Below are 20,208 nucleotides of genomic sequence, written 5' to 3' on the forward strand. Positions count from 1 at the left end.
GTCTGGCCACCCTCTTTCTCCTGCACAGCTCCCTTCTCTTTCCTCTCCAGCTCAGCTTGGCTTCCTTCAATGCTCACGTTTCTTGGGGTTCCTTCCTGGCTTGGGGGTTGCTTCTGGCCTCTGGCCCCGAGCCTGCGGGCTCTTGAAACAAGGCTCGCTCTGAGAAGTTTTGGGGACCCCAGCCCAACCTGAGGAGGGCAGTGAGAATATGCGGAGGGCCACCCTGCCCAAGGCAGAGTGCCCAGGTCCCAGGACATGGTGAGCCACAGCCTGAGAGTCCTGCTAGCCCCAGGACAATCCTGGGGTGACAGACGGGGACTGGAGTGTCACCTAGGAGCCTCGCCCTAGCTCAGCCTCGGACTCGTGCCTTCTGTGGGCTCCTCTCCCTGCTGGGACTCGTGGCTGGGCCCAGCTCCCCTGGAGAGTGTTGTGCCGTACAAGCCCACGGGGCCATACCAGGCAGCAGTGTTTTCGGGTCTCGGCTCTGCCCTCCTCGCTGGTAACCCGGGGCCATCTCCTCCCTGAGGCTCTGTGCCCTCATCTGCAGCACCCCATAGGTGAGGGAGGGCGGGAGTAGATGAGACTGTCCTCAGATCCGGGCACGCTGTGAATGACAGTGTGTCGCCTCTGTCCCCGTACAGCCTCTCTCTCTCTTCCTTGCTTGCCTGGTGACCCCAGCCCCTTCCTTCCTGGCCCCTGACCACATGGAGCCCCCGTACATAGGGCGGCACCCTCAGCAGGCCGTCCTTACGGGGCCCCCACCCCTTCAGGGGAGGGGAGAGGAGGCTGCAGTGTTCCCAGAGTCACCCTCCAGCCGCATTGTCACTTCCTTCCTTTGCTGCCACCAAGTCCCTTTGGGAACTCCAGCAGGCCAGAGGGGCCCTTCTCCCGGTCAGGGCCCGCCCTTCCCCTGCTGGCTGTGGAGCACTGGGTGCTGAGGGGCCTGTAAGGAATGCTGCTGATGAGGGCCAGCTCCACAGAGGCCTGGGTCTGGGAGGACCAGGCCCCCCTGGTGGCAGTGCAGGCCCTCTTATGGGAGAGATGTGCCCGGTGCCGGGAGCTTCCCTGGGCAAGTGCTGCCAGGGTCTCAGCCCTTCCCCCCCCCGCCCCGCCCCGCCCCGCCCCAGGCCTTCCTCTGGTGAAATGGTTCGAGGGGACTAAACCCCAGACAAGTCAAGCCCACCCCTGGGTCCACTCCTCTCCTGGGGCCCGTGGGGCCTGGACTGGTCCATTGCAAAGACTTTCCTCCTCTCGAGATTCCCCTACTCTGCACAGTATAGCTCCCCACCTGTTAGTGGCCTTTAACATTTATTTGTGAAATGTTTTCATTTTTAACTCTCATAATATTTTGGATAGTGACACAATCACACAGCTCAGAATTTTTGTTAATGTTTACTTACTGATTTTGAGAGAGAGAGGGAGAGAGAGAACCCCAAGCAGGCTCGGTGCTGTCCACACAAACCCTGACGCGGGGCTCGAACTCACAAACTGTGAGATATGATCTTGATTTCAATCAAGAGTCAGATGCTTAACTGAGGGAGCCACCCAGGCGCCCCCACATAGCTCAGAATTGTAAACGTACAAAAAGGTTATAAGGTGAGATGTCTCCATATTCCCATCCCCTATATCCTTCCCCAGAAGCAAGCAGGGGATCCTCACAGGATACTGGCCTTTGTAAAAAGCGATGCTCATCCGAGGAATATACATGAATAACGAAATGTCAGGCATCCATGAAACCTCTTGCTGGAGGCGGTTGGGGACGCGGGCAGTCCTGTAAACAGAGCAAGTGATGAAGAACCTAACACCGTCAGATTGCCAGAATCCTCAAATCATGGAATCTCAGGATGTTGGAAAAGAGGAATGTCATGAAAAGCCCCGCGGTTTCTGGGGCACCCACTGGGTGCCTGCCTGGCTGTGCTCCGCGATTTACGGCTTCCCCCCTTCCTGTGGATTCGGGGCAGCGGTAAGAGTCAGCTTCTGGATTCAGACACCCCGGGCTGGGACCCCAGCTCTGCACCTTCTTGGCTGTGTGACATTGAGCCAGTTACTCTCCCTCTCTGGGTTCCATCTCCTGGTGTAAAATTGGAAGCGTTACATGAGAAAACGCAAATATGGTGCTGGATGAGAGTCTGGCTTGTGGCTTGCACTCACCAAGAGGAGCGTTACTGCTCTTTGCACGCACGTCTCTCGTAAGCCTTTCCTGGCAACCTCCTGAGCTTGTGTCCCCTCCACTTCCAGGAGGGAAGACTGAGGCCTGAGGGATGGAGCCACGTGTCTGAAAATACAGATGTGAGTGACGCAGCTCCCCAGGGGCCAGGTGGTCTTCGCGCCCAAATCCCCATCATCATGCCTTCCTTCTCCAAAATCCAGAAGCTCGCAGCTTCCCGTGCCCTGTCGGATGAGGGGGAGTTCTCAGCACCCAGGCCCTGAGAGGCTGCGGGGAAGCATCCCTGTCGTCCCTGCCTGGCCAGGCCCATGTGGTGCTGGGATTCCCAGAGAGCCCCTGCCATGCGACTTGCCTCTGCCATTGGTGGGGCCTTTGGGGGAGCAAGCCTCCTGGCCGTTTTCCTGGAAATCCCACGGACTCGGAGAAGGGCCCCAGGGCAGCCCCAGGCCAGAAGAGACAGGAGCTGAACTTGACTTGCACTGCCCTGCACTCCTTGGAAGAGTGCTGGGCTTGAGGTGGGCCAGTCTCATGGAACAGCTGCAGGAGCCATTTCCCCTGCCTCAGTTTCTCCATCAGGCAGACGCTGAAGGGATTGTGCTGCCGGCTTCCTCTGGGGGAGGGGGGAGGGGAGAGGCTTCATGGGTGATGGGAGGGGCACTATCTATTGGTAAACATTTGGCCTGGTGAGTGCGCGCGAGGGCGGGCATGCCCTGTGAGGGAGGTTCCCGGTCAGCTGTCCTGGCCGTCCCGTGGTCCCTGGGGAGGTCAGCAGACTCCAGCTGAGGTCTGGTGCAACTTCAGATACCCTTGAACAAGTGACTTCCCCTTTTGGGAAAGGTCAGTGGCAGCAGGGACCACAGCCTCAAGGCCTCAAACTCTGTGTCCACTTACACTCTGAGACTCAGTGTCCTCATCTGTCAACAGGGGATACAATGGCTCTGCCCAGTGCCGTTGGTGAGTGGGGCGTCCCCAGGATGAGGGAAGGGTCCCAGGTTGGGTGATGGCCTGAGACGGACAGGGAGAAGTAGGACTGGAGAGCTGGTTTAGGGCGGTGGTAAATGCATAGTCGTCTCGCAAAAGGAAGTGGCCTGTGCCATGGGGAAAGGGCTCAGTGACATCCTGGAATGCCCTAGACACGCAGTCCTGGGGAGTCCACCACACGGTCAACACTGCCCTTGCGACCAAGGCACTTTGGCCGGTCTTCCCAGTGAAGCCCAGCCCTTCATTCCTGTGCGATCCCCTCCCTGGGCCTTTGCACCTGCTGACCCTTGCTCCAAGCTGCACCCTCCTTCTGCACATGACTGGACCTATCTGTGCCTCTGTTTCCCTCGTCTGTGAAAAGGGGATAATGAAGGAGTGTCTGCTAATGCGCGTAAAGCACTTAGAACAGAGCTCGGCACCTGTGGAGGCCAACACACGTCAACTGACCACCCTCAGAATTGAAAGCAGGGTCTCAAACAGGTATTTGCACACCCACGTTCAAAGCAGCATCACTCACGACGGCCACAGGGTAGCAGCAATCCAAGCGTCCACTGACAGGCCGTGTTGCATAAACAATGAAATATTCAGTTGGAAAAAGGAAGGAGAGTCTGACTCAGCTACAACATGGGTGACCCTTGGGGGCATCGTGCTGAGTGACATAAGCCAGTTACAAAAGGAGTAATGCTGTTATGATTCCACTTCTATGAGGTGCTTGGAATAGTCCAGTTTACAAAGAGAAAATGGAACAGTGGTTGCCAGGGGCTCGGGGAAGAAGAAACGGGGAGTTAACGTTTAATAAGTACAGAATTTCATTCTTGCAAGGTGAAAAATGTTCTGGAGAGGGATGGTGGTGAAGTAATAATAATATTGCATAATAATGTACACACCACCGAACCGTATACTTAAGATGGTCAAAATGGGAAATTACGTTATGCGTACTTCATCACAACTTTAAAAACCAACCAGCTGTCATTTCTGAGCAGAGGGAAGGGAGGCCGACTCACTTTGTCCCGGGCTTCTGAGCCCTGGGCTGCCGGTGAGGAGCTGACCGCTACTGCTGGCCGGGAGCTGATACACTTGACTTCCGGGCTGGGCTGGAGGGGTCTGATGCCACTCTGCTCTGCCTGCTGTCCACCCCTCTCTTCCGGGTGGAGCTGGTCTGCTCTCCCCTACCCATCCCTCAGGGAGGTGGCCACTGGGACAGCAGCTGGCAGGAACACCCCCAACCAGCATCTGATGCTCATTTCCTGCTGAGGGTGGAATCCTTGGCTGGCCTTCTCTGGAAGTGTCTGGCCTCTTGGGGAGGTTTCCTCATCTCTCCAGACGGGATAAAAGCAGCACCTGCCCCACTGGCTGTCGTCCCCTGGCCGTCTATGCAGCCCTGTTTTCAGAGGATTTCCCTTGTGTTGGGGGCTCCGTGTAGGAAGCACTTGACCTCCTATCTCAACTCAGGGAAAGGGGAAGTGAGTGGTACGACCACAAAGGAGAAGGCAACTTTTCCCAACTCTTGGCTGCTGCCCAGGGTGAGGCCATGGAGAGGGAGCCCAGGCAGCCTGGGCATCCAGGGATGAAGTTGGCCGCCCAGCACCTGCTCTGTGAAGTGTCCGTCCTGTCTCTGCTGATCAGGATCTGGGGCTCTGATGGGTGGTGGGGTGTGTGGGCCTGACAACCCCCTCCCCCGGACACACACCCACAATGACCCAGAAAACTTCAGATTCTCCAGTGATTTCCCAATCTGTTTGGGGAGAGGAGAGGAGAGGAGGGCTGGCAGGAAAGTGTGGGGATTGCACAATGTGGCCACAGGAGGCAATGAGCCAGGACCCCTTGGCTCCCACCCTCCTGGCCCCTGTCTGGCTGGATGAACTTGGGGGAGTGGACTTTCATCCCCATAGTCTGTTCACTAGGGAGGAAATGGAATGACCCTCCCAGCCCCGGGGCACTGTGGCTCTGTTGCTCCTCTGCAATGGTCACCGCCCCCCCCCCCCCGCCCCCGCAACCTGGGACTTAGGGAAAGAGAGTGTGGAATCCGTCTTACTGCCATTTCCTGAGGTCCCCCCACAAGTGCCCCCCAGGGACAGGATCTATAGCCAAGCCCAAGCCTGGTACTTGACCACCACTCCCAAGGAGGAAGAGGAAGTTCTTAGTGCAAAGGGCACCCCCAGCTCCCCTCTACCCCACTTACTCCCTGACCTCAGAGATCTTTGCCCAGCTGGTACGGGGAGCAGGAATCCACACATTGGGGGAGAGAGACCAAGGGCAGAGGCAAACAAAAGGTTGGAAGGGGCAGAGGCTCTAGCAAGAAGTAAAAGGGAAGCCGGTGCCCAGCTGGGGAATTCCTCAATGACACCACTCTTTCCAGAAGCCAAGAATTCCTAAAACAAGAAATGGGGAAGGGGGTGAGGCGCTAATCGTTGCTCTTCACCAGCAACGCCCCCCCCCCCGCTCCCCCAGACCCAGAGAGAGGGAGAAACTGGGTTTGGATGAGGAAACTGAGGCCCAGAAAGGGGCCTGCCCTGCCCAAGGCCGGTAAGGACAAGGCTGCACTGCGTGAGGATCAAGCCTGAGCTGCAGGGGTCTGGGCCTGGTGCCTCGGAAGACGTCCCGGCCCCACCCCAATCCCAGAAAGGGAAAGTGCCCCCGCGGGAGTCCGGCAGCACGGTGTGCAACCTCGGGCGACTCGGAGGTCACGTCACCTTTCTGAGCCGTTACCCCCTTTTGAGCCAGGCTTGTGAACGAGCGGATGCCAAGCCCCCAGCACGGTGCGCTGTGTCAGTAGCTGGCCAGCCCTGCGGCCCCCTTCCCCTCCCCGCCTCCTCCAGCAGCGCCGCCCCCCTGCCTCCCGGATACCCGGAGCGGGGACGCCCCAGAGGGGGCAACCCTCGCGCGGCCCAGGGAGTCAGGGTGGGACGGTCCCCGGGACCCCGCGGGGAGAGAGCTCGGGAGCCGGGGCGGGTGCTGGCTCTGTGACGCGGGACAGAGGTCCCGAGCCCCTTCCAGCCGGCCAATCAGAAGCCGTGGTCGGACAATGCCAGCGCCTGGCGGGTCCCCGTCCGCCCAGGGTGCGGTTCCCGCGCCCCCAAGCCGCGGCGACGCCCGGCCAGCCCCACCACCCCGTCCGGGCTGGTGCCAAGCAGTGCCGCCCCCACTCCCCTCGGCGGGGCGCGCGCGACTCGGGACTCGGGGACACTCGGGCCCGGCCCCCGCCCGCGGGATTTCCGCGCCTGCCGCGGGCGGGGCAGGAGGGCGGGCGGGGGCGGGGGCGGGGTCTGCGACTATTTCAGGCGGCGCCGGGCTCTGCGGGGACAGCGGCGGCCCGGCCCGGACACAGTAAGTGACCTCCACCCGCGCAGCGTCTGTCCCCCGCCGCTCCGCGCGGCTGCCCGCCCGCCTCCGCCCCGGGTTCCCGGCCGATCCCCCCGACGGAGCGGCCTGGGCACGTGCGGACCGAGGGGGCAGAAGGCTCCGAGGGCCCCAGGCCTCTGGCGCCCCACTTCTAGGGAAACTGAGGCCCCTGCGTTGAGCGGCGGCGCGTCAGGGTGCACGGGGCCCGGATTTGGTGCCCCCAGCCAAGAGCTCCGTCCTGCAAGAGGCAGGGGGGAGGAGTGTGGGGGCAAGGCGCAGGGGTCTCTGGTCCTTCTGCAGTAGGGAGGCTGAAGGCGGTGGGGCTGGCTGGCTTGTGTGACCTAGGCCAAGTCACTCTGCCTGCCGGGTTCTGGGTGTCCTCACTTGGGGGGATGGCTGTGCCCTCCGTCTCTGGGCCAGCACAGAGGAGCCAGGGACAGAGGCTGTGAGAAACTGTGGGCCTCAGCCCTGACCCAGAAAGGAGGTAAAGGGGTGTGCGGTGCCTGAGAAGAAGCTGGGAGGCCGGGATGGTGGGGGGGGGGGGGGGGAGGAGGGTGCTGCTGGGCCACAGGCTGTGGTCACATGATGTGACTGAGCCGGTCCCTTGTGTCAGCGTGCCTAGCCTAGAGCCCAGGCTTGAAGGGACGCCTTTCCTGCCCTCCTCCGCTCTACCCCAATGCTGAGGTTGGCTTGACAGACAAGGGGACACACGACAACTGCCCCTTCCTTACCAAGGCTGGCTGGGGGCCAGCACACGGCGGTGGGGTTTTGCCACTTCCTTCAGCAGCCCTGTGAGGTGGGGGTCGTCATCGTCATTTCACAGATGGGGAAACTGAGGCCGATGAAGGAAGGGAGTTATTGCCCACATGCTAGTGAGTGGTGCAGCTGATCCCCTAGCCCATTAACTTTCCACTGCACCAGCCGCCTCTGAAAATCAAGTCCCGGGACCGAGCCAAGGGGGCTGCTGCTTTCTCAAGGTGTGAGAAAGATTTTGTGTCATAGAGGCAAGGAGGCAGCGATGTCGTGTGGGGACCCGCAGGAGCCAGATCTGGAGGTCAGATAGAGCCTAGCATGTGTGGGGACCGAGGAGGTGTGGGACAAGGAAGGGAGGGGAGAAGTGGGGCCTGGCCACTCAGGGTGGTGCCCAGTAGCCCCGGCCTGCTGGCCAGACCAGCTCCTGTGGGTGTGCAGTGTGACAACAGGACAGATTGGGAGAGGGCTGGGGCAGTGGGTGGGAAGGGCGGGAGAGCCTGGCAGCCTTGGCACCTTGGCTTTGGGGCTCCCCGGAACACCCCCTGCTTGGTCCTGGAGCGGAACCCTCAGCCCAAATGGCACAGGGAGACAGCTGAGGTCCAGCGGTGTTGGACTCTGCTGAGGGCACTTGGTGAAGCCACTTGGGAGAAACTCAGGCCATCTGCCCCCCCAAGCGGCTCTGGCCAAACTCAGGGGTTTGTGCTGAGGCCCTGGAGGGATGTGGGGACGGGGGGTAGTTGGGCTGGTGGGGATGTAGCAGGGGCTGTGAAAAGGGTCTGACAGCCCTGATCCATGCCTGCTATGGGCTTGAGGCAAGGCATCTCCCTCCTTGCCTCAATTTCTCCTGGATGATGGATCATCCTATCTGCCTTGCAGAGTTGCCGCAGAGGTGAATCAAAGTCACCATGTTCCATGAGTCACAACTTGTCGTGTTTGCTCTTGGGTGGCGGGGCAGGCACCAGGGTGGTGGATTGCCCCAGTCATCAGGGAGGCCTGATCCTATCTGCTCCCCATTCCCAGCCCTGCCTTGCTCCCCTCTCCTGGGCTCAGCCATGTTCCCCTCCACTGGCCTTGCTCTGATAATGGTTACGGTGCTGGGTGCTGGGGGGGGGGGGGTGCTGGGCGCAAGGGGGTCCTGCCTCTCTGAATGCAGCCTGCGAGGCGGCGGGGGACAGGGAGGCAGGAGAACGCAGCACCAGGTGATCTGAGTTCCAGGCCCAGGCTGTTGACCGCAGGCACATTTCCCCGATTCAGTTCTGTGTGATGAGGACAATAAATCCCCTCCTTTAAGGGAATGAGGAAGAGGAGGGATGGGCACCTGGGGAGGGCGTGGGAAGTGGAGGCTTTTGTGGTGACAATGTCACCGAATTTGGGACCGGCGGGGTAAAGCAAGAGCCAGGAAGCCTGGCTTCTGGTCTGAGTTGCTGGGTGACCTCAGATAGCTCGGTGCCTCGTCGGGCCCCTGGCCTCTGCTGGCGTGTGAAAGCCTCTCTGAGGTCCCTTCCCACCCCTGGAAGTTTGAGGGGCGCTACGCTTTCCAGACCTGAGCCCCAAAGCCAGGATGGCGGGTGGGGCTCTGCTCCCCTCATGGTCCCAGCAGGAGCAGCAGCCATGTTTCTGCTCAGAGCATCCCTCTGGGACTCCACACAGACAAGAAGAACCAGGCAAGATGGAGCGGCCGCTGGTGCCGTGACCCTTGTGGACCTCAGTTCTTGCTCTGTGCAGAGGCGCAGCAGCCCGGGCTCTGCCTCCTGTCCCGGGGTCTCACGGGATGCAGGATGGCACTCGCACCCTCCGGTCCTTTCTCCTGGCCCAGGAGGATTCGCCGAAATGAAGCGAAGGCCCCCTCTGCCTGGGACACCTGGCACGCCCAGATTCCTCCCTGCCTCTGGTGATCTCGGGAGGGACTGGGCAGTACTGGAAGAGAAACCATAGGTGCTGAGAAACTGGTGTCCGGGGAGGGAGCTGAATTGTTCGTGCCGCTCTGGGCCGGGATCACCAGACCCGGAAGGTCACACGGTGAAAACAGGCCAAGCAGGCTCATGGCTGCCCCTGCGGATGTGTGCCGGGGCCTGTCTGCTGCAGCCGCTCTTACCTTCCCTCTCCCCTTGCCTGTTGCCCATCTGCAGGCCCGAGTCGGGGTGATGCTGAAGATGATGACCTTCTTCCAAGGCCTACCCGGCCAGCAGACTGTCCCAGGGGTTCCCGACCTCCCCACAAGCTCCCAGAAGTTGTCCCCCACCTCAGAGGTGGAATCAGAGGCCTCCATGTCGGAGGCCTCTTCTGAGGACCTGGTGCCACCCCAGGAGGCCAAGGGAGCCCCGGACAGGGATGAGGAAGAGGCTACCAAGAAGAAGAAGAAGAAGAGGCCAAAAGGACTGGCCAACGTGTTCAGCGTCTTCACCAAAGGAAGGAAGAAGAAGGGTCAGCCCAGCTCGGCACAGCCAGAGGGCCAGCCCGAGTCCCAGCCTGAGCTGAGTGGCCCGCTGCCCACAGGTAGGCCGGGGCCCCGGGCGGCGTGGGTACCCGGGATCGGAGCCGGCGGGGGCGCCCCGGGCAGGGCTGGGGCGCATCCCGGCGAGCGGGGCGCGAGCGCGGGAGAGACGGGCTTGGCCCCCGCCGCGCCGGGAGGAGGCCGACCCGCTTCCGCCCGGGCCGGGGCGCGCGACGCCCCCTCCCGGGCGCCCGCTGACGGCGTGTCCCCGGCCCCGCAGCGGAGGAGCTCAAGGCGGACCTGGAGCGCGGGCGGCTGGAGGCGGCGCGGCCGCTGCTGGTGCTGGAGCGCGAGCTGCAGGCGGCGGCGGCGGCGGGCGGCGAGAGCGCGGAGGAGCTGGTGCGGCGCCAGAGCAAGGTGGAGGCGCTGTACGCGCTGCTGCGCCACCAGGTGCTCGGCCTGCTGCTGCGGCCGCTGGACGTGGCGCCCGAGCGGCTGCGCCAGGCGCTGGCGGTGCTGACGGAGCAGGAGCGCGAGGACCGCCGGGCGGCGGCGGCGGCGGCGGCCGGGGGCTCCGGGGCGCTGGTGGCCGCGCGGCCCCGGCGCTGGCTGCAGCTGTGGCGGCGCGGCGTGGAGGAGGCGGCCGAGGAGCGCCTGGGCCGCCGGCCGGCCGCGGGCGCCGAGGGCCTCTCGGAGGCCGAGCGCACCTTTCTGCACATGGGCCGCACCATGAAGGAGGACCTGGAGGCCGTGGTGGAGCGACTGAAGCCGCTGTTCCCCGCCGAGCTGGACGTGGTGGCCGCCTACGCCGAGAGCTACCACCGGCACTTCGCGGCCCAGCTGGCGGCCATGGCGCAGTTCGAGCTGTGCGAGCGCGACACCTACATGCTGCTGGTCTGGGTGCAGAACCTCTACCCCAAGTGAGTGAGGAGGCCGCGCTGGGAGCGGTGCTCGGCGAGTCTCTGCCGTCTGTCTGGCCCCAGAGACTCAAAGGAGCAGGGCCCGTGCTGGGTCTGCTTTGCACTCGGAACCCTTCGTTTCCTGGCTTCAGCCACCTTCCACAGGTGGGGAAACTGAGCCGCCGAGAACGGCAGGGACTTCGTCATTCGTTCCTGAGCTCCCATCCTGAGGAGGGAGCCAGGTGGTGACCATCCAGGGCAGGGAGGGCGGTGGCAGAGGAGACCAGGGACCGTGGGAACCAGGAGCAGGGGCCCTGACCAGCCTGAGTCACTTGAGGAAGCCGTCCAGGAGGTGGTGGAGGAGGAGGAAGAGGAGGGAAGGGAGGGGGAACCAAATTCTGCCCGTGGCCGGAAGTAAGAGAGGCAGGCAGGGGAGGGGACACGGCAGGCCTGGAAGAAACTGGAGAATGATGTCCCTGCAAAAGGAGTCATCTTCCACCGCCCAGAGGCTGAGCCCTGACACGCTCTGGCAGCTGTGCAGAGCTTGCCAGTGTTTGGATTTACCGGGCAGGCTACGGGGCACTCCCAGGGGTGCAGCAGGGCTGTGTGGCCATAGAGCCAGGTCACCCTGTGAGCCCACTGCAGAGCTGGGTTCTGGCCACTGAGGCCCAGGGATCTCTGGGTGGGGGGCTGGCTCTGCTAACAGAGTGCCTCGGGGTGTCTCGGGTCTCCTCTGATTGACCCAGACTCCACGGGGCCCTGAGCGCATCTGTCATTTGTAGAAGCAGGGTGAGGAAAGACTGGCGGCGCCATGTGGAAAGGTCCAGGGCACGGAATGCCGGGGGCTCCTATGGGGGCTGACCCTATGGGGGCAGGGTCCCCAGTGTGAAGCCTGCAGGAAGCCTGGAGGTATAGACAGCGTGAGCAGTGTCTGAGGGTCTCCGAGATAAATCTGGGTGGCCAGGGGTCTCAGCTGGTGCTGGTGGGTCGGCCTCCAGCGGGGGGCGAGAGGAAGGGCCCTGCGGGGGCAGTGGGCGAAGCAGCAGGGTGCAGGGAGATTGGCATAGGGCAGGAGCTGTGGGAGAGACAGGCCGGTCGTGAGCCAGTTTCTTCTTGCTTATCCTAACTCACCAGGAAACGCTGGGCACTTGCATCTCAGCCTTCCTGTCCCAGTGACCTCAGGGCTTTTGGCCTGGGGCCCAGTGGGGTCAGCACAGCAGGAAAGTGAGGCCAGCTGAGTGGAGCCGTGGGGAGAGGGAGTCTCAGGAGGTGCCGTCGGGGCCTTTGTGGTCAGAGTGGCCAGAATGCAGGGAACAACAGAGGGACGCAGCCACATCCAGACAGGGGAGAGGGGCAAGTGTCCAGGCGGACAAAGGCCTCTGAGGAAGTGCCAGGGCTGGGCAGTCCCTGGGGACCCGGGGTCCCACACAGGCGCCACAGAATGAGTGGAGTAGCTGGGGTGGGGCAGCCCTTCCGGCCGGGACTGACCCACCCTCCGGGGGCAGCAGGGCCAACCTGGGGGTGGTGGAATAGGGCTGGCAGGATGCCTGAGGCCAGCAGTGAGGGGATGAGGTCGGGGTGAGGCCGAGAGCGAGTGGCTTGTCTCACAGCTGCCACCAAAGGAGCCGGGTTTTATCTGTATGAGACGGAGGCCTTGTGGCAGGGAGGAGGCCGGAGTTGGGTTCGAGAGGCAGTTTCGCCTGCCGGCTGGAGGAGGGATTGCTGGGGACGAGGGTGGGAGCCAGGAGGCTGGAGAGGACACCTCTGCCATGACCCGGGGGATAGCTGGTAGAGGCCGGGCATCAGGCGGGCTTCTGACCTGAGCCAAACTGGGCAGACAGAGACGGAGAAGCAGGGATGGGGGAGGGTGATCGAGTTCTGTGCCCGCCAGGGACTGAGGCTGCGAAGGCGGGCTCTCGCTCAGGCGAGGCGCCGAGGGGGTGCAGGCTTCCTCATGCTAGCCCCCCTTTGCCTGCAGTGACATCATCAACAGTCCGAAGCTGGCCGGGGAGCTGCAGAGACTCAGGCTTGGGAGCCTCCTGCCCCCCAGGCAGATCCGGCTGCTGGAGGCCACGTTCCTGTCCAATGAGATGGTGAGTCCAGCGCCAGGGCGGGGGGCGGCGAGGGGAGGGGGGGGCAGGAAGGAAGCTAGGGGAGGCTCGGAGACGGGACGCAGGCAAGGAGCTTGACAGGGACTCTTCCACGTGGGCAGGGCGATGGGCTCCGTGCTACCCTAACCTGCCTCTCCTCCCCACAGACCAGTGTGAAGGAGTTGATGGCCCGTGCCCTGGAGCTAGAGTGTCAGCGCTGGGCCCGGGATGTGGCTCCCCAGAGGCTGGACAGCCACTGCCACAGTGAGCTGGCCATTGACATCATCCAGGTAGCACAGCCGGCCCCTCGTGCTCTCGTACAGGCTGCGTGCAAGAAGCTGTGCGCCGTGCGGGGCCCACACCCATGGGATCCCTGCGTGTGCACACGCACGTGTCCACTCCGAGCACCACCCGCCCCTTGTTCCCGCATGTTCCCCGGTCCTGGTCCAGGTGGGCTCTCGCTCAGCTCTCCCCTCACCCCTGCAGATCGTCTCCCAGGGCCAGGCCAAGGCCGAGAGCATCACCCTTGACCTGGGCACGCAGATAAAGCAGATGCTGCTCCTGGAGCTGGCCACATTCCTGAGGAGGTGAGTGTGCGGGGCGGGGGGGGGGGGGGGGCAGGAGTCCTTTCTGCCCCCACACCTCCCCCGGGACCCCTGAGTGCCTCAGGTGATCTGACCACCCACCCCCTCCCACTTAGCAAGAAGCTCTCAGCACTGCAGCCTCCAGCTGCAAAGAGGACCCCCCCCCCACCATGAGGCTGCTGGCCTCCTTTCTGGTGGCGCGCCGGGTCTCCAGCCCTGCATTTCTCTTGGCTGCTCCCCACCCCTCACCCCCTCTCCAGTCCTCCAGCTATAGAGGGATCTGGGGGGAGGAGTGGGGGCAGCGGGAGCCTTGACCCCACTGGCTTTAGCGTGTGAAGCCCCTTGCGTGATGCTCGGGGGCCAGCAGCCCCTCCCTGGACTGCAGGGAGCCTGTCAACCGGAAAAGCACTCTGTAGACCCAGGGAGGCTGCTGGGCTGGCCGGAGGCTGCTATTGTCCCGGTGTTTGTGCGGGTCCGGCATGTGCCCCTTCCGGTTTCAACAGCTACCAGCGAGCCTTTGATGAATTTCTGGAGAGAGGCAAGCAGCTGAGAAATTACAGGGCCAATGTCATTGCCAATATCAACAACTGCCTGTCCTTCCGGTAAGGGCGCTAGGAGGGGTTTGTGGGAGCGGGAATCACTGGGCCTGCCAGCCTACTGGAGGGAAGGGCAGCTGGAAGGGGGAGAGGAGTTGCAGGGTTCGGGAGGGGGTGGAGGGTGCAGCATAAGCGAAGATGTGGAATTCGAACGAGCATGGCCTGTGAGTTGATCGGGGTCTGTAGGGGCAGCGGCAGCAACGTTTATCAAGTGCTGGTGGGCCAGCACTCCTGCGGAGGATTTATTTCTTATTTTATTCTCATGACACCCTTGTGAAGTAGGCGCAGTGGTTACATCTGTGAAGCAGATGTGGGTTAAGAGCATGTGGTGCAGGTGTTTCCAGGGGCTGAGAAGGGCTGGGTGCTGCCTGGGGCGCAGAGATGGGTTGACTTGGACTTGCTTCCACAGGGAATGGGGAGTCACGGAAGGTTCTAAAGTGAAAAGGTGGTTTAGGAAGATTTGCCGAGGGCATTGGGCTCTCTGGGTATGGGGCTGTAGGTTGACCTCCCTGCCTCCATCCACGTCCTTCCAGGACAGCCATGCAGCAGAAATGGCAGACACAAGACCTCCCCGGCCACCTGCTGGGCCCCCTGAGTGAGCTCAAGAGTCATGGCTTTGACACCCTGCTCCAGAGCCTGTTCGGGGACCTGAAGGTAGAGGGAGCCCCCCGCCCTGGGATGCACGCTGAGCTTAGCATTGGAGGGGGGCACGGAGGGGGCCCGGGAGGGGAGGAAGGGCAGAAGCCAGTGCCTGGCACTTGTGCGGCCAGCTTTGAGGCCCATGCTGCCCAGGCGATGGGGGCCATGGAGGACTTTGACCTCGTCCCCACCACTTCAGCCCGGGCTTGGTCTCAGAGGGGTTGCCCAGGGCTGGGAGCACGCAGAAAAGCTTTAGTGCCCCTCCCCACATCAAGACCCCGTCCTGAGCCTGCACGCTTTTTCTCCAGCTCCCCCAGACCCACCTGCCCATGCCGTGTCCCCATGCCCGACTCCCAGCTGTGATGCCCAGAGCCTTTGATGGCCACTGCCTCATCTGTTCTGGGCCAAAAAATACACAGAAAGCCCTTGGCTCCCATAGCAGAGGGACAGGCTGCTCAGGACAGGCGGCCGTGAGTGGCCAGCCAGTGGTGAAGGCCGGGCAGTGACCCTGGGTGACTTGGCACAGGTCTTTAGAGGCTCAGCCAAGCACAAACCCTTGTTTATGCAGGAATTTATTTATTTCAGAGGGGGCGGTGGAAAAGGCCCCAAGGCAGACAGATGGTTGTCCTGGCTCCAGAGCTGCAGCTGGATGACCTTGGAGAAGGGTACACGGACCCTGTCTCCACTTCCCGTCTGTGAACGGGGACTTGAGTTCCCTGGGGAGTCCTCGAGACCCCCTTGCCCCTGCACTGGGCCCTGTGTGTCCACGTGCGTGTGTCTGCGGCTGGTGGCCCTTCCTCTGTAGGGCGTGACCAGACATCCTGCCTCTCTCCTGTCACAGCCGCTGTTTAAGAGGTTTACACAGACCCGCTGGGCCGCCCCCGCGCAGACCCTGGAGGAAATCATCTCCACCGTGGGCGAGAGGCTGCCTGAGTTTTCAGAACTGCACGACTGTTTCCGGGAGGTGAGGAGGTGCCGGGCTGATGGCTGGGCCCGGCGGGGAGGGGCGGGAGGGACAGTCTGGACACACGCTGTCATGCACACACGTACTCAGAAAACACATGCACACACACACATGCACACGTACCACTCTTTTGCTTGGCCTCTGCCCCTCCCCGGACTCCTGGCTTCAAGGCTTCGAGGGAAGGTGGTGAGCTCCCCACCGGTGATGGCTCACGCGTCCCCGCCCACTCGCCTCCCAGGAGCTCATGGAGGTTGTACACCTGCACCTGGTGAAGGAGTACATCGTCCGCCTCAGCAAGCGGAGCCTGGTCCTCAAGTCCGCGGAGCAGCAGCAGCAACTGGCGGGTCACATCCTGGCCAATGCCGAGCTCATCCAGCGTTTCTGCACTCAGAACGTAAGCTCCTGTCTACCCTTCCCAAGCGCCACTGGGGTGGGCGGCCCCTCCCCCCAAGTCCGTTCAGGGCCAGGCACGACCCCAGGCCACTCCAAACCCGATCGGTTCTGACCTGAACTTCTCTGAGCCCTTGGGTGCCTTTTGGGGAAGGGGCAGCCTACCTCCAACCACACCTGTGCCTGCAGGGCTCCCCAGCGACCTGGCTGCATCACGCCCTCCCCAAGCTTGCCGAGATCATTCGCCTGCAAGACCCCAGTGCCATCAAGATTGAGGTGGCCACTTATGCGACCTGGTACCCTGACTTCAGGTGAGAAACAGGGGCGCCACGGGACCCGGGCAGTCAGCATGGCCCTGCTGGACCCGGTCGGAGCCTGGTAGGGCCGGAGTGGGTCCCTGCAGGGCTGGTAGAGCTCAGATACTGGCCTTGAGGATGCAGTCCCAGCAGTTAGCCTGTGCAGAGGGCTGACTGTGTGCCTGACGCTGCGAGGACCTTTACAGAAGCTCATGCGTCTGAAGCTCACTGACCACCTTATGATGCTGGTGAGGTCTGGAGAGCTTAAGGAACTTGTCTAAGGTGACACAGCTGGTCAGTGGTAAAGCCAAGATGGCAAAGCCAGGTAGTCTGGCTCCACAGTCCATGGTTCTAGCCTAATATGATACTGCCCTCAGAGGGGAAACGGAGACCAGAGAGACTAGGGACCTGCTAGAGGCCATGGCAAGTCAGGAGTGAAGCTGGGGTCCACCGCTGAGGTCATCCTAGGGATCCTCAGAGTGGAGGTGCAGCCCCCCACTGCCTGAAGGTCTGGTGAACTAGGGCAGTTTTTTCTCTAGGCTGAGTCCTCTGACATGACAGAGAAAGTTTGCACAGTCTTGAGTTGGAGTGCTTAGCCTAGTCCAGCCTAGTCTAGTCTCTGGCTGATCCACTCCATCCATCCACCTACCTGTCTACTTATCTATACACTCATCCATCCATCCATCCATCCATCCATTTATCCATTCACTCATCAACCCATCCACCCATCCATCCATCCATCCAGTCATCCAACCAATCAATTATCCATCCATCCATCCATCCATCCATCCATCCATCCATCCAAACACCCATCTACATGTCTACTCATTTACCCATCTGTGTAGCTATCCAGCCATCTGCTCATCCACCCTTCTACCTATCTCCAACTGTCTAACCTTCCACCTACTCATTCATCCATCCATCCATTTAGCTACCTATTCATCTACCCGTCTACGTCTACCCATGCATCCATTCATCCCATCCATCTACCCCCTTACCTACCTATCCATCCACTCATCCACTTACCCGTCCATCCACCCACCCATACAAACACCAATATACTCATCTACTCATCCATCAAGGTATCCATCCATTTGATCACTCACCTGTCTACCTATCCAACAATCCATCTACCTCCCCACCCACTCATTCATCCATTTATCCATTCACCTACCTAGTCATCCATCCGTCTACTCATCCATCCATTCACTGATCTGCCTATCCATCTATTTATCTGTCTACCCATCTGTCCACTCACCAACCCACTTACCCATCCCCTCATCCATCCATCCCCTCATCCATCTACCCACCTGTCCCCCATCCATCCATCTATCCATCTACCCACCCACCCACATGTCCATCCATCTACCCATCCATCCTCCCTTGCTCCCTCCATCTACCCATTATTGAGTGGTGTCCTGCTTAGTGCCAAACTCTGTTCTAGGTATATGCGTTACTTCTGCAATGAAGTAGAAGACAGAACAGTCTCAGTCCTCCCTCGTGTAGGTTGCAGCGTGATGAGAGTTAGTCATAATGAAGTGATCAGGCACAGAAATAAACTTACGAGCTGTAAGGATTGTTTAAGCAAGGTTGTGAATGACAGGAGGTGCTGACTTTAGAGATGGGAAATCTTGGGGGAGGTGACATTTTAGCTGAGACCCGAAGAGTAAGAAGGAGCCGCTCACCTCCAGAGTGTGGGGAAGAATATTTCAGGAGGAACAGCCAGTGCAGAGGTCTGAGGTGGGCAGGGGTTCGGTGCGCTCCAGGGAAGGACAGGTGTCCAGGGTCCTGGAGTACAGCGGGCAAAGGATCAAGTGAGTCCCCCTCATGGGCAGGGGCTTGGCTGCGGGGCCCTGTGGCTTGGGCCAGGTGTCTGGGGAGCTGGAAAGAGGGGTGAGCAGGGGTGTTGGTGACTAGACTGGACTGACAGGATGCTTTCCTTGCCAGCAAAGGCCACTTGAGTGCCATCTTGGCCATCAAGGGAAACCTATCGAGCAGTGAGGTCAAGAGCATCCGAAGCATCCTGGACGTCAGCACGGGGACACATGAGCCCTTCAAGTCCCTATTTTCGCTTATAAAAGTTGGTTAGCTTTTCCTGCCACCTGACCTGCTTGTGAGCATACAGTGAGCATCGGGCACCACCCCCCTTGGTGGGCAGCCACCCACTTGGGGGCTGTTCAGACCAGCCCCCGCTTCTTGGCCCCTCGACAGGCTTCCGGCCTACTGCTGCTGCTTCTGCCCAGCCTTGGCTAAGGCACAAACCCCTGGGCAGCTAGAATTGGATAGGCCCCGATTTGTTTACTGGTCCAGCTGGGGGTGGGACACCCAGTGTGGGGAGCTGCATGGAGCTGGGCTCAGCACGTCTATGGACTCGAAGGCAGAATTGGAAAGGCAAGGAGGCAAAAATGAACTCTTATCCGGGGCCTCAGCCTCCTGGGTCCTCCATGCACTGACAGGGGTGCCTCCATGGGTCCTCCTGGAAGTCAGCTTGAGGTCTGGACAGGGCAAGCCTGACCTCTGACCCCTTGGCCTCTGTATCAGTGTCCCTGTTGCTGCTGGAACACATTTCCACAAACGTGGCAGTTTCAGTTGGAACTTATCCTTCAGTTCCGGAGGTTAGAAGTCTGACACAGGTCTCATGGGCTACAACCAAGATCTCAGCAGGGCGGGCTCCTTCTGGAGGCTCTGGAAGGGATTTCGTTGCTTTTCCCAGTTTTTAGAGGCTGCCTGAATATCGTGGCCCGTGGCTGCCTTCCATCTTGAAAGCCAGCAGTGGCCAGTCAAACCTTTTTCACATCACAGACCTGAGACCTTCTCTCCTGCCTCTGCTCCTGTCTTCCAGCTTTAAGGACCCTTTTGATTACCTTTGGCCCACCTAGATAATCTGGGATCATCCCCATTTTAAGGTTAGCTGATTAGCAGCCATAATTCCTTAATTATGTCAGGTCCCTTGGCCGTGGACCCTGACATAATCACAGCTCCAGGAGTCAGGACGTGGGCATCTCTGGGGTGGGGGGGGCACTATTTTGCCCACTGCAGCCTTCATGCATCCCTGCCCTGTAGGGCACCTTATCCTACCCCTCTGTCACCACCCCCACCCCCCCCCCCAGGCCTCTGCCCACCCACAAGGCCCTCCAGCTCAGCCAGTGCAGTTCAGACTTAGGCACGCCTCAGCCGCGTGCCTCTGACAGTACTGAGCTGAGGTTTGTCCCCTCTTTCCAGGTACTGTGGCCAGGAGCTGGCCTGTGTAAATGGTGCACAAAGGCCTTTGTACATTTGTAGGAGTTAGTGTGTGTTAATAATGTCATTAATATTATTTTTGATAGTACTGCTTTTGTATGTATGTACTCAGGACATGGTCCGGATTTTTATAGCTTAATATAAAAAACTGATTTCAAACGTGGCTTGGAGTGATTTATTTGGGGAGCAGGAATGAGGGGCAGCAATGGCTTTCTTAGCCTCCGGGGGCCTGGGAAAAGCCCGTCTCCCAGGCTCTGGGTCAGACCCCCAATGTGTCCGATCCTACAGCGCCCCTCCCCCTTCTCACCCATAAGCATGAGCTTTGGAAGGGTCTGCCTGTGGGGCATGACCAGGCACTTCACTCTCTCGTGCCTCAGTTTCCTTACCTGTAAATAGTGGACCATAAGCCAGTTTGACCTCCCCACTGTCCTTCTGAGGATGCAGGGGTAGGCAGTGGACCCCAGACAGTCATGTCAGCCCCGCCTGTAGGCCCCTGTGGGGACTCACCCTTATATTTCTGGAACCGATCTCACAAAGCTGCAGCTGTGATCAGTGGAGCCCCACAATCTACCTTCAGAGATGGCCCCAGCTCACCTGAATACCAGTTCACCTGGCCCAGGATTTGGGGAGGGGCAGAGTCCCTGGGACCAGGATCCCCTCCATTCCACATAGCTGAGGGGGGGGGGGGGTCCCCAAGGGAGCCATGTGTGGAGTCTGGGGCCCCTTGGGTGAATTCCAGAGGAGGGGAGAGGGGCCTGTGGAGGTGGGAATGGGATGGGATGGAGCCAGACTCTCAGTGGGGAGCAAGGAGAGAGGGGGACAGTGGCCCCTGG

At 60.8% G+C, this 20,208-nt stretch overlaps 1 protein-coding gene and 1 long non-coding RNA gene across 5 annotated transcripts; one reads left to right on the forward strand and one right to left on the reverse strand.

Annotated features, from left to right (window-relative positions):
• Positions 1 to 1,379: 1,379 nt before the first annotated feature.
• On the reverse strand, positions 1,380 to 6,308 carry LOC131517783 (uncharacterized). 2 transcript variants are annotated; one of them, XR_009264834.1, is made up of 4 exons: positions 5,842 to 6,308; positions 5,339 to 5,520; positions 2,152 to 4,529; positions 1,380 to 1,771 (listed from the first exon to the last, which is right to left on the reverse strand). It is a non-coding gene; the product is annotated as an uncharacterized LOC131517783 (long non-coding RNA). The 2 variants fall into 2 exon arrangements; XR_009264835.1 differs by having other exon boundaries at positions 1,380 to 2,275; positions 3,596 to 4,529; positions 5,842 to 6,302.
• Positions 6,309 to 6,325: 17 nt separating this feature from the next.
• Positions 6,326 to 19,534, forward strand: TNFAIP2 (TNF alpha induced protein 2). 3 transcript variants are annotated; one of them, XM_058740362.1, is made up of 12 exons: positions 6,326 to 6,475; positions 9,373 to 9,739; positions 9,958 to 10,597; positions 12,555 to 12,669; positions 12,834 to 12,956; positions 13,153 to 13,253; positions 13,754 to 13,852; positions 14,380 to 14,500; positions 15,327 to 15,449; positions 15,688 to 15,843; positions 16,029 to 16,150; positions 18,083 to 19,534. In XM_058740362.1, exons 2-12 carry the CDS (start codon positions 9,388 to 9,390, stop codon positions 18,222 to 18,224), a joined length of 2,094 nt encoding a protein of 697 aa, XP_058596345.1. In that variant the 5' UTR covers positions 6,326 to 6,475; positions 9,373 to 9,387; the 3' UTR covers positions 18,225 to 19,534. The 3 variants fall into 3 exon arrangements, 2 of the variants coding, with proteins under 2 accessions (XP_058596345.1, XP_058596346.1); XM_058740363.1 differs by lacking the exon at positions 6,326 to 6,475 and adding an exon at positions 6,552 to 6,974; XR_009264833.1 differs by lacking the exon at positions 18,083 to 19,534 and having other exon boundaries at positions 15,620 to 15,843.
• The last annotated feature ends 674 nt before the right edge of the window (positions 19,535 to 20,208 follow it).

The sequence above is a fragment of the Neofelis nebulosa genome, chromosome 7, assembly GCF_028018385.1.
Source record: "Neofelis nebulosa isolate mNeoNeb1 chromosome 7, mNeoNeb1.pri, whole genome shotgun sequence".
NCBI classification, from domain to species: domain Eukaryota; kingdom Metazoa; phylum Chordata; class Mammalia; order Carnivora; family Felidae; genus Neofelis; species Neofelis nebulosa.

Bases quoted from the DNA above. Each gene is read 5' to 3' on its own strand.
- TNFAIP2 (XM_058740362.1), top strand. From the start codon at position 9,388: ATGCTGAAGATGATGACCTTCTTCCAAGGCCTACCCGGCCAGCAGACT. The intron at 12,957-13,152 runs GTAGCACAGCCG...TCACCCCTGCAG, and splicing joins TGGCCATTGACATCATCCAG to ATCGTCTCCCAGGGCCAGGC. The intron at 14,501-15,326 runs GTAGAGGGAGCC...CTCCTGTCACAG, and splicing joins GCCTGTTCGGGGACCTGAAG to CCGCTGTTTAAGAGGTTTAC.